This window comes from Camelina sativa, chromosome 15 (genome assembly GCF_000633955.1).
Source record: "Camelina sativa cultivar DH55 chromosome 15, Cs, whole genome shotgun sequence".
NCBI classification, from domain to species: Eukaryota; Viridiplantae; Streptophyta; class Magnoliopsida; order Brassicales; family Brassicaceae; genus Camelina; species Camelina sativa.
In genome coordinates, this window is record NC_025699.1 from 26,013,669 (window position 1) to 26,027,685 (window position 14,017).

General features: G+C 35.0%; 4 protein-coding genes across 4 annotated transcripts; 3 read left to right on the plus strand and 1 right to left on the minus strand.

Annotated features, from left to right (window-relative positions):
- Nucleotides 2,060-2,896, minus strand: LOC104747552. The gene is made up of 2 exons (XM_010469204.2): nt 2,514-2,896; nt 2,060-2,429 (listed from the first exon to the last, which is right to left on the minus strand). The coding sequence occupies exons 1-2, from the start codon at nt 2,691-2,693 to the stop codon at nt 2,256-2,258; spliced, it is 354 nt and encodes a 117-aa protein (XP_010467506.1). The 5' UTR covers nt 2,694-2,896; the 3' UTR covers nt 2,060-2,255.
- LOC104747553 (40S ribosomal protein S4-1) lies at nt 3,026-4,789 on the plus strand. The gene is made up of 5 exons (XM_010469205.2): nt 3,026-3,131; nt 3,468-3,545; nt 3,629-3,809; nt 3,911-4,008; nt 4,173-4,789. The coding sequence occupies exons 1-5, from the start codon at nt 3,129-3,131 to the stop codon at nt 4,599-4,601; spliced, it is 789 nt and encodes a 262-aa protein (XP_010467507.1). The 5' UTR covers nt 3,026-3,128; the 3' UTR covers nt 4,602-4,789.
- On the plus strand, nt 7,053-9,432 carry LOC104747554 (3-hydroxy-3-methylglutaryl-coenzyme A reductase 2-like). Its single transcript, XM_010469206.2, has 4 exons — nt 7,053-8,166; nt 8,275-8,456; nt 8,539-8,879; nt 9,009-9,432. The coding sequence occupies exons 1-4, from the start codon at nt 7,262-7,264 to the stop codon at nt 9,258-9,260; spliced, it is 1,680 nt and encodes a 559-aa protein (XP_010467508.1). The 5' UTR covers nt 7,053-7,261; the 3' UTR covers nt 9,261-9,432.
- On the plus strand, nt 10,019-11,857 carry LOC104747555 (AP-1 complex subunit sigma-1). Its single transcript, XM_010469207.2, has 7 exons — nt 10,019-10,198; nt 10,684-10,770; nt 10,867-10,958; nt 11,069-11,177; nt 11,280-11,315; nt 11,412-11,498; nt 11,596-11,857. Exons 1-7 carry the CDS (start codon nt 10,196-10,198, stop codon nt 11,665-11,667), a joined length of 486 nt encoding a protein of 161 aa, XP_010467509.1. The 5' UTR covers nt 10,019-10,195; the 3' UTR covers nt 11,668-11,857.

The window sequence follows — 14,017 nt, forward strand, 5'->3', positions numbered from 1 at the left end:
TTTAATGTGATATTTTATAATTAGATTTTCGGTTTAGGAAATTTATTAATGTTAATATAATTATGGATATTGTAAACTTTTGTTATGGAAAAGTTGTTGTATATCATTTATATTTGAGAGATTCTAGCATCCATAAAAATAGTTTTGGAGATTTAATGGGTTAAAACTTTAATGGGTAGAGTTGTTTTTGGAAAAACCGGAATGTATAGATGTTGTTAAGATTTTATGGCAATAAATGTAACAAATTTTGGTCAATTTAAGAAAGTNTTTTAAAAAAGTTTAGTATTTGAGTTTCTCTGCAATGTTATTTATGGAATTGTTTTAGGGGTTAATGTTGTAAAAAAAAAAAAAAAAGTAAAACTTAAAGGGCATAAACCAAAATGTACTTAATATAGATGATATAAAATCCTAAACCAATAACACAATATTTGAATTCATTAACAATCCAAGATTCTTTTGTTTTAATTGAATAACATAAAAATTTTCATGACTTTAGACTCTTAATCCAATAACACTAGATTTATCAAGATTTTAGATAACTTTTTACAAATCCACAACCAATAACACCACATTTTTAAAGAGTTTTAAAAAGTCTTGATTGAATAACAACATATTTTACATAACTTTTAAAGTCATTAAAATTCTTTACCACATTTTTAAAGAGTTTTAAAAAGTCTTGATTGAATAACAACATATTTTACATAACTTTTAAAGTCATTAAAATTCTTTCTAAATCCTAAACCAATACCGCTTAGTGATCCCTTTTTTCTGATTCTCCCTAACTTTTATTATATCCATCGGAATTGCGTTTCAGTATACTGTCATGTGCGGTCTTGTTTGGCTCGTCCAACACGTCTTTTGTCTTGTAGATTTTGGAGTTGTGCCTTTTCGTTGCAACATAGCATTTTGGTTTTGCCTTTTTCTTGTAGATTTTATCATCAATTTACAAAGTCACAAAAAACATACTAAGCCTTATTAGTGTTTGATGCCTTACCGCTTAATAAACAAACAAACCAAATGATCATAGTATGAGAAGTAGACAAGTCATGGTTTTGTAACAACTTCCCAAGACAGGTGTTCACTACTGAACTCAGCTGGAAACTTATCATACAACTACGCCTAGGCACCTTTACGAACAAAGGGAGCTCTCCCAGTTAGTGTTTTGTTAGTCACTGATCTAAATTCAAGCCAACCACAACATCTATTGCTTGCATAAGTGCATTAGATATAAATATTCCCGTGAGTTTGTTTTGTAGATAAATTCAGAGAGAGAATGTGCAAAGTTAAATGAACACATATGGATCCTCCTCTTACCATTATATAGACACTGATGTTGGACACATTTCTGCATGTCAAGCAAATCTAACAGAACCAGGAAAGAATTCATCTATCGGAAGTTCGGAACAAACCTATGCAAACCCTTAAGGCCGTAAGTGCGTTGTTTTGTTCCACTAAAAGGACCTATGTTAAGTAAATTAAGAAACCAGCAAGAAATACGGAAATAGGTACAATATACCACAATGTATGTTATAGCTGCAAGACAATCATTACTATTGTAACCTAGAGCCTAAAGGATAATGGAACCTAACTCATCTGTTTGGCTATCAGCTTGAACACTAACAAGATCACATTTTACCTAAAAAGACACAACCTTCTTCTTCAACTATGTTCTGAAACCTCTTAGGTTTAACCCTGCTACTGGGTGCTGTTTTTTCAGTGTACCAAGTTGCAAGAACAGGAGAAGGGATTCTATGAGCTTTAGCGCAAGTGCTTTCATCTCCCTATCCCAAATCATTTGTATATTATAAAATCACCATAATACTAACACAAATAATCACCCTAATCACTCTCACTCATGCATCCTTGCATCTTTGGCTCTCTTCACACCATGATACTAACACAAAAAAAAAACTACCTAAAAAAAGCCTACTACATCCATCATTCAGAGAGACTGTGATCTAAATACCTCAAATTCTACATATCAAGTATGAAAACACAGCAATCAACAAAAGTCTGAACAGAGCAAGTAAGAACAAAACAATGATCCAGACAAACTCTCTTTGCAGAAAACACAATACTTTCTTCATTGAATTTAATAATTTACACAAACCCAAGTACCCAATTCATCCATCATAAACAAATAACAAATCTTCTCCTTATCGAATTGGCAAGATATAGAGAGATGGAAAGGAGCATAAAGCATTTTAACCCTTTTTGTGCCCTACGTTATGAACCCTAATCCCAATTTCCACAACTCATTTCTTAGCCTTAGAGAATCTAAGACAACGATACTTCTCACCACTCACAGTAATCTCAAGAGCACCGTCTTGATTATCCTGATTCGAAGCAGTCCCCATGAGAACGCTCTTCTCCTTCTCCAGATTCTCTCTCTCCATCTTCAACCTCGCTTCCTGTCTAGCGATCTCCGTCTGTCCAAATTCACAAAATTAGAATCCACACACAGATTTCCCCAAAAACCCTAAAAATTCAGAATTCAAAAAAACATAACGAACCTCACGGCGAGAGAGCTCAGCTTTCCAGGCAGCTTCTCGTTCAGCGACTTCACGCTCACGCTCTTCGATATAACTCTGCATCTCTCTCTCCTTCATGATCCGATCTTGTATATCAGCGTCAAGTGCTTGCTTCAGCTCCTCCACAAACTTATCAACCACTAATTTAATCCTCAGCGACATCGTCTCCTTCACAAATTCTAACTACTTACAATTCTCCTCTTCCTTCGCTTCTACACATCAATAGAATCTCTTCCTAGCCAAGAAACTCACTTCCGGGTTTCCCTCTTTTAATTACGGCGGAGCTTTACCGCCGGCGAGATTCCGAGCTTGCGTGAGAATTGGGGAGGGACAGAGACATTCACAACCTTTTGTTTTTTCTTTTCCTTTCTAATCTTCTTCAGAGAGGGAAAAATAAATAAAAGAGTGAAAACAAATGGGCTCTTATTGGGCCTACATAACTGGATATGGGTCACACGTGTGGCAGAGGATTCTGTGGATTACACATGTTAAAAATTAGGGTTTTGTGTTACTCTCCTCTTCTTTCAAACCCTAGAAGAAATAAGTGAGAGTGGTTTGCTTTAGCCGCGGAGGAGTCAGAACTCATACGCTGCAAACATGGTTCGTCATCTTTGTCTCTCTTAGTCTCATATATTCTTTAAGCGTTTTTTCCATGAGTTCTCTTTGGTTTGGATAGTTTGTCTCAATCTGTGGATTCGTTTAGTGCGGTACTATCAAATCTCTGTTTGTAACTAGATAGCATTTCGATGTAACTATGTAAAGTTAATTTCTTTGTGCGATTTGTGATCGATTTGAAAATGGCGTTGTTGAGATCTCAGAAGATAGGATTCGGTTATCCTTTGATTTGAGGTCTTGAATGATGGGACTTTGTTAGTGATTGAGGTTTTATAAAGATGTGATGTGTTCTGATTTCTGTATTTTTGTATATTTCTGCAGGCAAGAGGATTGAAGAAGCATTTGAAGAGGCTCAATGCTCCTAAGCATTGGATGCTTGACAAACTTGGTGGTGCTTTTGTAAGTCACTTGTGTTGGTTTGAGATCTTATTAGGGCTTAGTTTTCATTTGATTTGGTGCTTATCATTGCTATTTATGTCCAGGCCCCCAAGCCGTCTTCTGGACCACACAAGTCTAGGGAGTGTCTACCCCTTGTCCTTATCATCAGGAACAGGTTGAAGTATGCTCTGACTTACAGAGAAGTGATTTCGATCTTGATGCAAAGGCATATTCAGGTTGATGGGAAAGTGAGGACTGACAAGACTTACCCTGCTGGTTTTATGGGTGAGTCTGGATGTGTTTGTTTTTGTTACTTGATGATTATGCCCTTTTGTCTCTGCTTCTTTGATGAGTGATCTAAATAAGGATGTATAATTTATTCCCAGATGTTGTTTCTATTCCAAAAACAAATGAGAACTTCCGTCTTTTGTATGACACCAAGGGACGTTTCCGTCTCCACTCCATCAAGGATGAGGAAGCTAAGGTTTGTTCTCCTAAATCCCTTGCATTCCCAAATACTGAACCCCTTGAAACTTAGTTAAGGCTGTATTCATTGCTTTAGACTTACGTTGGAGGTTCGATGAATCTTCATTTTGATTACTAGTTTGTAATATTTTCTAACAAGTATCCTCATTTGTTGTTGTGCAGTTCAAGCTTTGCAAGGTGAGATCTATCCAGTTTGGTCAGAAGGGCATTCCCTACTTGAACACATATGATGGTCGCACCATCCGTTACCCCGACCCGCTCATCAAGCCTAACGACACCATCAAGCTCGACCTTGAAGAAAACAAGATTGTGGAGTTCATCAAGTTCGATGTGGGCAATGTAGTTATGGTCACCGGAGGAAGAAACAGAGGGCGTGTTGGTGTGATTAAGAACCGTGAGAAGCACAAGGGAAGTTTCGAGACCATCCACATCCAAGACTCAACAGGTCATGAGTTTGCTACAAGGTTGGGAAATGTGTTCACTCTTGGCAAAGGAACAAAGCCATGGGTGTCTCTTCCAAAGGGTAAAGGTATTAAGTTGACCATCATTGAGGAAGCCAGGAAGAGACTTTCTGCTCAACAAGCTGCTTAATACTGTACTCTGTTTCCCAATTTTCAGAACAAACTATGCGTTAGTTTGCAACACTCTTTATGAGTTTTACTTTCGTTTCAAAACTTTATCTTTTGGGATTTTTATGAGCTATTTTTTTTGGACCTTTTGTGCTACTTGCGAGTTTGGACTTCAACCTTGTTACTTCCGATAGTTTTTGAATTGCCTTAGTATCTCTGGGTCACATTTTATTAATCCTAGAGAAATCACAACCCCTGTATAATAACAATAAGACAAATGTCTCATCTAAAACATGTGGTCAAAATATACCGAATAGTTCTACAATTTTCCGATCTCGATGTCATATTTTGGTGTGGGAAACAAGGTTATAGGTGTATGTTCAAGAAAAGTCTTACATTAATTTGGGTGCAAGCCTACACTCTTACGTGTCTACTTTAAGAATTCTCCATTCATGGTTGTATCGTTACTGTCGCCAAGTTCACGTGATAGTGGAGTGATTATTTTCGAATCCTTCCTTTCTCGAAGATGATATACTCTGTGTTTCAGAACAAACCATGCTTTAGTTTGTAGCACTTTGGATGAGTTGAGTTTACTTTGGTTTTCATACTTGTCTTTTGGGATTATTATGTGCTATTTTGGGACCTTTAGTCACGAGTTATAACTTCAATTTGGTTTCTTCTGATAGTTATTGAATTGCCTCTAGAATCTCTACTATTTAAAGGCCACATTCTTATTACTAGTGAAATCCCAACCTCGGGTACTAACAGTAAGACAATTGTCACATTTATACATTTGGTAAAATAATGATTGTGCTTTTCATATTTCTCATAAATCGGGTGGATGGATCTGGAATTCTTGATATATGTTTAGAGACCTCTTGTGTTAGTGTATGAATAGTGCTAGCAGAGTAGTAATCTAAAAGTGGATTTATTTCTTGTTCTTGTAATCATTTTTCACCCTTAGTTTTTTAACCGATTAGAATAATTTGATTGAAAATGTTTTTCTTATGAGTGAATGTTTAAGAAAAGTCTTAACATTGGTTTTGGTGCACAAAGCCTACGTGTCTACTTTAAGAATACTCCAGACTCCAGAAATGGTTATTATTATACCCTTACTGTCGCTAAGTTCACGTGATAGTGGAGTGTTAATTATAATCAATCTTATAGAATCGTTAATCACAGATGCTCAAAGATTCTTGTTCTTGGTGACATGGTCAAACAAAAATAATAATAATAATAATAATAAGAAGATAACAACAAAAGTCGACACTGACGTCAATGTAGAACCAAAGTGCCTCGGAAATGCAAGAAAACACTCAGGTATTTTCAAAACAATGTATCCACCGTAATGCATGCAAAATATATTTAAGCTCGAGATTTTATAACAATATCAAAGAAGAGAATAGTCATCACTTACAAAATATATTTTTAAAAGCTATTTCTATTTCGGGCTGTATGCTGTTTAATATGGGTTGATGCAAGTTTTAAAAACATGTCATGTGATTGTGAATTGGTTGTGGACTCAACGTGGTAAGTTTACAATGAATATAAGCAAATCCAGCAAACTAAGAAAAAGACTTGTGAAAATTTAACAGAAAAACTAGTATTAAATTTGAAAAGGCCAAAAATAAAGGTTTAAAATTACATCCATTCATGTAAGCTATATAACTTTAGTTTCATATAAACAAGGAAAATAGTTTTATTTTTTTCTCTAATTTAAAACTATTTTTTCTTTAAAAAAAAAAAACTAGAAGCTTTGAAGTTATGAATTTTTGATTTTAAAAAGTCCAAAAAAAAAATACGCCTCATCGTTATATTATTTTTCTAATTGAAATATTTATATAGTACATTTGATAAATCCTTTAACTTATTTTGTATTAAAAACAATAACTCTATACAATTAATCAATTATATGATAAAAAAGTCCCAAAAGTAACAAAACTTTAACCCTAATAATCATCCCAAAAAGTGTTATACTATTTTATTTGATAGTAATTTTCAATGCAAGTATTTTTTTTATATATTAAAAAAATGCCATGTGAATTGGTTTTGGACTTAAAGTTAACAAAGAATAATAAAATCCAGCAAAATAAGGAAAGACCTGTGAAAATTAATTAGAAAACTTTTAAATTTAAAAAATCTAAAAATAAGATTTAAATTACATCCATCCAATATTTAGCTTCGAATGTAATATATATCTTTCTTCTTATTAGTTAAAATTTTAGTTTCCTATGAACAAGGATAATTGAAAACTACTGTTTCTTACAAAAAGAAAAAAAAGACTAAAAGCTTTGAAATTTTGAAATTTGATTCAAAAAATCCCAAAAGATAAGCCTCATCTTCTGTAGTAATTTGTTCAACTTGTTTTGGACTAAAAACAATATATATGATGAAAAAAAAAGTGCAAAAAGTAAGAAAACTTAAACCCTTTAAAAAATTAAAATCATCCTCAAAAGTGGAAATAAATAAAACAAGTAGAGTTATATAGAACCATCTTCTCTGTTCCTCCTTCTCATCTCTCTCAATTCACAAACTCAACATTGACGTTGATCTCGATGTCACCACCACCACTATAAATAAACCCTCTTCCCCCTATTTTTGCAATCTCACACTTTTTGGAGCCCAAAAATTCCTCACAACCACTAAAAAAAAAATCAAAACTTTTTGTTGTCTCCGGCGTCAATGGAGGATCTCCGTCGTAGATTCCCGATCAAAAACAACGACGAAGAAACCTCCAGTGTCGCCGTCGCTTCTTCTCCCCCTCGTAAAGCCTCTGACGCGCTTCCTCTTCCGTTATACCTGACCAACACTTTCTTCCTCGCTCTCTTCTTCGCTACTGTTTATTTCCTCCTCAGCCGATGGCGTGAGAAGATCCGTAACTCGACGCCTCTTCACGTCGTTGACCTCTCCGAGATCTCCGCTCTCTTTGGTTTCGTTGCTTCCTTCATCTACCTCCTTGGTTTCTTCGGTATCGACCTTATTTTCCGATCTTCTTCCGATGATGATGTTTGGGTTAACGACGATGATTTGCGGAGGAAGGTCCCCTGTGGTCAATCCCTAGATTGCTCCGTTGTTCATCATTCCCCTGATTCGGATCTTGTTTCGGTGGAAGATGAAGAGATTGTTAAATCGGTGGTCCAAGGAACCATCCCGTCTTACTCATTGGAGACAAAGCTCGGAGATTGCAAACGAGCTGCAGTGATTAGGAGAGAAGCGGTTCAGAGGATAACCGGTAAGTCGTTAACCGGTCTTCCCTTGGAAGGTTTCGATTACGATTCGATTTTGGGGCAATGCTGTGAGATGCCAGTTGGGTATGTTCAGATCCCAGTGGGAATTGCGGGACCTTTGCTGCTCGATGGTGTTGAGTATTCAGTGCCGATGGCTACAACTGAAGGTTGTTTGGTTGCTAGTACCAATAGAGGTTGTAAAGCTATTCACTTGTCTGGTGGTGCTAATAGTGTTCTGATGAAAGATGCTATGACTAGAGCTCCTGTTGTTAAGTTCCCTTCTATAATGAGAGCTGCTGCTGCCATGTTTTATCTCGAAGATCCTGCTAATTTCGAGAGATTGTCTCTCATTTTCAACAAGTGGGTTTTGAGAAACTTTGTCCCTTTAGTGCTAGCATGGTGATTTTTGAATGTTGTTGCTGACTGACTTGTTTTGCTTTTTTTTTTGTCATTGTATATAATGTATAGATCGAGTAGATTTGCTAGACTTCAGAAGATTACATGCACGATTGCTGGAAGGAATCTATATCCGAGGTTTGCGTGTGGTACTGGTGATGCTATGGGGATGAACATGGTCTCCAAAGGTGTTCAGAATGTCTTGGATTTCATAAAGACCGAGTTTCCTGACATGGATGTTGTTGGCATCTCAGGTTAACTCTTCTTTCTTTCTGTGGTATTATTGTCTTGATTTTCGTATTAAAGTCGAGTCTTTTTGATTAATGTGGTGTTCAGGGAATTACTGTTCGGACAAGAAGGCTTCGGGTGCAAACTGGATTTTAGGACGTGGTAAGCATGTTGTCTGTGAAGCTTTTATTAAGGCTGAGATTGTGGAGAAAGTGTTGAAGACTAGCGTGGAGGCTCTTGTTGAGCTTAACATGCTCAAGAACCTTACTGGTTCAGCCATGGCGGGTTCTCTTGGTGGGTTCAATGCTCATGCAAGCAATATTGTCAGCGCTGTGTTCATAGCCACTGGCCAAGACCCAGCTCAAAACGTGGAGAGCTCACACTGTATCACCTTAATTCAAGCTGAGGGCAACGACCTTCACATCTCTGTCTCAATGCCTTGCATTGAGGTATAATTCTTGCATGTTCTATCTGAAATGAAACCCATTATTACAGACAACAAAAAGCCGTTAGTTATTTTTAGTATTGCTGCAGTATCCAAACTCATGAACTCTCTGTTTAATGATATGTGGCTCCAGGTTGGTACTGTTGGAGGTGGGACACAACTTGCATCACAATCAGCTTGTTTGAATCTGCTCGGAATGAAAGGATCAAACAACGAGGAACCTGGCTCGAACGCACAGCAATTGGCAAGAATAGTGGCTGGTACAGTTCTAGCAGGAGAGCTATCACTAATGTCTGCTATTGCAGCTGGACAGCTAGTGAAGAGCCACATGAAATACAACAGATCGAGCAGAGACATTGGCCCTTCGTCTCAAGTCAACAGATGATGTTTGGAGCACCGACGAGGACAGATAGTAATAAAACAAAAAACCCAAAAATTAGATTGATGTAATTTTTAACTTCATTTGATTTCTTCCTTCATCGATCTCTTTTCTATCTATTTGTACTCTGTAAGTCTCTAGATAATCTTAATTTATGTAAAGTCATTTTTTGTCCTTCCTTCTTTGTGGCTGGCTTACACCATAATATTCTTTGAAAGTCTCATAGCTCAACATATACATCACTCCACAACTTACAAAAATCAGAAGAGTGTTATTAGTTTCACATTTCAAGCTCTACAAAGAGTGTTTGAGGTATTTGGATGAATGCAAATAAGAAGCTTATGGGAAGTGAAGTAGAGAAGGATCGATGGTGAGGAGACGAGTGGGGCAGTGAGAATCAGAATCAGAAGAAGAAGCCAACTGCAGAGGCTAATCTGGTGACGAGAGCAATACAACAAATCTCGAGGGGACTTGAGTATACAAAGGCTTATTAGATATTATGGAAGTTTTGCACTTGGTGGGGTTGGTGTTGGTATGGTTCTTGAGGCTTGGATCAACAAGAAAGTCAAAAGGTTCCTTTATTAATAATTCCCTTTGCTTGAATTTAACACAGCTACTTGAGTCTTTGTTGACTTTACATAAATTAATAAATGTAAAAATGTGGGTTGTGGATGGAGGAGTGATATGGGAGAGTTTGACAATGACAAGTGAGGCTTTTTGTATTAACTAGGCGCTGTGTATGAATTTATGAATCCGACCCGGAACAAGATCCGTAGTCAAATAAAAAGAAGCTTATATTTACAATTATACCCCTGCTAGCCTATAGCTTTGTGCCGGAAACAGAAGAAGGATTCTTCCGAGTTTTGACGATCATCGGGCTTCTTCTAGAGAGAGAGAATCGGAACTGAGATTTTACAGATTCGTTTTCGGATAACAACAAAATGGTAACAATCTGTACACTTCTTTGCTTTTGGGTTTCGAATTTAACGGATCTTGCCTTCGATTTTGTGTCTCCGAGTATCGACGATGCTGCTCGTAATTAAACCAACAAACTTTTGAATCTGAATTTTCGCATCTCGGATTGTGATTTTAATTTTGATTTGGTAATGAAATTTGATTGTGCCTCTGAATTTGGCAAAAAGAAGCTTGTAGAGATCTGTACATCTTGTTTGATAACTCTTTGCTTTCTTCTGTGTGTTGTTGGAAAATTGAATTTTGCTTGCACTAGCTACGGTTTATCTGAAATCTGAATGATGGTGATGGTAGGTAGATAGATTTCAAGTTCTGGTACTTGGATCTCTCACAATTCCCTCTTTTTTACTGCTTGTAACTAGAGTTATGCTTTCTGGAATTGCTAGGACTCTTGTTAGTGAGATGATCCTGAAAAGAAAAAAAAGAAAAACTCTGAGGTTACTGTTTATGTTTCCAGATACACTTTGTGCTTCTAGTTAGTCGGCAAGGAAAAGTAAGGCTCACCAAGTGGTATTCGCCTTATACACAGAAGGAAAGATCTAAGGTATCTACAGCTTTGGTGTTGTCAATGAGTTAATACAGGGTCATGCTTTGCTTTGCTTGCCTTTGATCTTTACATTTGGAAACATGATCTCGACAGGTCATACGCGAACTTAGCGGTGTGATTCTGAACCGAGGTCCCAAGCTCTGCAATTTCATCGAATGGAGAGGATACAAGGTTGTCTACAAAAGGTAAAAAAGTCGATATTATATATATATATGTATGTATACGCAGCAAATTCTTGCGCTACTTTTAAAAACACTAGTTAGGTTATAAACATGATGGTTGTGTATTTTTGTAGATATGCAAGTTTGTACTTCTGCATGTGCATTGATGAGGCGGATAACGAGTTAGAGGTATTGGAGATAATTCATCACTACGTCGAGATTCTTGACCGTTACTTTGGCAGTGTGAGTTAACACTTATCATCCAAATGGCTTTTCCTCCACTCTATTGTAATCTCACAAAACATCTATATTTTGCTTAAGAGCTGTTTATTCTATGATCTTCAGGTCTGTGAACTCGATTTGATTTTTAACTTCCACAAGGTATGTATACATACACAAATCTTCAGGATCAGTGATTGAACACTCTCTGTAATTTACTTTATTATGCATTTTTCGAATCTGGTTGTTTTGTTCTAGGCGTATTATATTCTGGATGAGCTGTTGATCGCCGGTGAACTTCAAGAGTCGAGCAAGAAGACAGTTGCAAGGATAATTTCAGCCCAGGTATGGTTTCTTAATCCTAATGCCTACTTAGACACTACAAAAAGGATTAGTCCTTGAGGATTGAGTTAATGATAGAGTGTTATGATGATATTTGAAGGATCAATTGGTGGAAGCTGCGAAAGAGGAGGCAAGTTCCATAAGCAATATTATTGCTCAGGCTACCAAGTAGTCTCTTTCTGATCTTCTTTCACGCAGTTAAAACAATCGTAAATGTTTGCCAAAAAAAAGTAAAATGTTTGGATTTATCCTTATCTTTTGAATCACACTTGTTTGCCATCTCATGTGTTTGTTTGATCGATTAGAAAAAAAGAAGTATTCATAATCATCGTTGTGGGTTTATTAGTAGTGATTGTTACTTATCTTTGCGTAAGCCATAGTGATGGATGGTTATAATATTTCTTCAAATATATACGTTTTAAAACGTGATTCCACTATTTTTCGCAATGCAGAAAAATCATCTAAGTTCTTGCGTTTTTATTTAAATGGAAATGTCAAATTAAAAGGGATCTAGATCAGATTTACTCCTTCCGTTCAAAATATAGGATGTTTTAAATAAAGCATGCATATTAAGAAGTTTTTACTTTTATTAAGTTCAACTAATTAGAAACAATACTGCATAATATAAAATACTAAACTAATCTAAAAGTTGCATAGAAATTTGAAAACATCCTATATTATGAAACAAAAAAAATTTCTAAAACATCTTATATTTTGAAACGGAGAGAGTATATTTTTAAAAATTAATGTTAAATTATATTCAAAGAAAATGAAATGTTTTTACAAAGAATGCATTGTGTGATTGAAATTGTGATCTAAATGGAATAAAAGAGTATCATAATCTAGTGCTCAGCTAGAGTTGTAATCTTTTATCATCGATCGCCCATCTGCTGAATAGCTAAGAACTGGTTTCGAAGTATTGATCAAGTCTCTTTATCAATTGGGCTGCAGTGAGTGAGTGGAGCTTCGCCATGTCATCGCCCATTTCGTTCCTGCCAGATGGAATGAACCACAACTTGGAAGACATACTAAGTGAGAAATACATTTAGCCGATCCGGTTGATGGTTCCAAATGTCAATAGTAGAGAATTTAGGTCGATAAATGTCATTCTTCACTCGCCACAGTACAAGGTCTGGCTGCTCTGTTCTATTTTGGTACTGAGAGTATAGAGCATCCTCTATCGAATTTAGATAGCTTAGGCGGTGTCTTCTCGGATGGCGGGAAGACCATGCTTCAGCCAAGGTCATTTTCCGACTTATCCCTAAGTTGATGATGCCTATCACTCTTAACCTCAATCAATTTTCCTAAGGGAGACCAATTATCATACCAGAAAGAAGAAAGGAAACCATTGCCTACTTCAACCTTACAAAAAGTTGCAGCCAGCTCCCTATACTTGAGAATTTTCCTCCAAATCCATGAAGCTGCAGCCGCAGTCTCCTTGGATATAGTATGGATAGAAAACAGAAAATACCGAATCTATATTAAACGGAGATGACTAGTTCAAAGTTTCAAACATATGGATATTAATAATTATAAATGATATATATATAATAGATTAGGTCCGTGTATTAACACAAATATAAGAAAAATATGTAAAACTGTAAGTTATATTCCATATATATATATATTTTTAAAACAGGATTTATAGTTTAGGCACTCCATTTTCCAGTACAATTTTACTGTATATTATTACATCATTAAAAAATTAGATTTCAATTCTATGTACTCAATCCCAATAAATAGTATTTACAATTTTCAAAAATAAAAAAAATATATGTGCATTGTATCAAAGTTATATCTTATTTAATATTAAAAAAATTAGTGAAACATAATTCTCAAAGAAAAAAACTGAATACTAACATTATCTCATAATTGAAAAAGTAACAATATCAACACTTTATAGACTATCAAATTTCCTCAACTTTTTATGAATTTAAAGGTAAAATTTACTTCCAAAATATATATATATATATATATATATGCATAATATGTAAATATATGCTCTAATTTACGTAATTATTTTTTTAAAAGTTTGATCTCATAGTTAAATTTTGACAAACAGACAGAAAAAGAAAAAAAATATAATTAATATAGTTCATAAAAAATTGCACATAGCTTTAATAATATAACAAAGTTTAATGGTGGTGTATTTGAAAAAACTATAACAACAGTTTATTTGTTTATAAAATAGTGAATATCTAAAATCCTATTTCTTTTACGATTAATAATTGATTGTATAATTTCATTTAATTTTTTTTTTTTATAGAATTAGTAATTTAAAATTAGGAAGAGTATTATCTTTTTTATATACATATAAGAATTACAATTATATTTATTAAAATTATTTAAATGTTTTAAATTTTTATAATTTAAAATTTGTTGAAACAAAGTTTTTATATAACACATGCCAAAATATTTTGCTTTTTTTTATTAAAAGTAAAAAAATAATAAAAATGAGGGAAAAGAATATCCGTTTTCGAAAACTCAAAACTAAAAAAAAAAAAAAAGAAAGAAACAAGAAG

Coding starts and splice junctions, on each gene's coding strand:
- LOC104747552 (XM_010469204.2), bottom strand. CDS start 2,693: ATGTCGCTGAGGATTAAATTAGTGGTTGATAAGTTTGTGGAGGAGCTG. Junction 2,430..2,513: donor CTGAGCTCTCTCGCCGTGAG/GTTCGTTATGTT, acceptor GAATTTGGACAG/ACGGAGATCGCTAGACAGGA.
- LOC104747553 (XM_010469205.2), top strand. Junction 3,810..3,910: donor TTACCCTGCTGGTTTTATGG/GTGAGTCTGGAT, acceptor ATTTATTCCCAG/ATGTTGTTTCTATTCCAAAA. Junction 4,009..4,172: donor TCAAGGATGAGGAAGCTAAG/GTTTGTTCTCCT, acceptor GTTGTTGTGCAG/TTCAAGCTTTGCAAGGTGAG.
- LOC104747554 (XM_010469206.2), top strand. CDS start 7,262: ATGGAGGATCTCCGTCGTAGATTCCCGATCAAAAACAACGACGAAGAA. Junction 8,167..8,274: donor TTGTCTCTCATTTTCAACAA/GTGGGTTTTGAG, acceptor TATAATGTATAG/ATCGAGTAGATTTGCTAGAC. Junction 8,457..8,538: donor GGATGTTGTTGGCATCTCAG/GTTAACTCTTCT, acceptor TGTGGTGTTCAG/GGAATTACTGTTCGGACAAG.
- LOC104747555 (XM_010469207.2), top strand. Junction 10,771..10,866: donor CACAGAAGGAAAGATCTAAG/GTATCTACAGCT, acceptor TGATCTCGACAG/GTCATACGCGAACTTAGCGG. Junction 11,499..11,595: donor CAAGGATAATTTCAGCCCAG/GTATGGTTTCTT, acceptor TGATATTTGAAG/GATCAATTGGTGGAAGCTGC.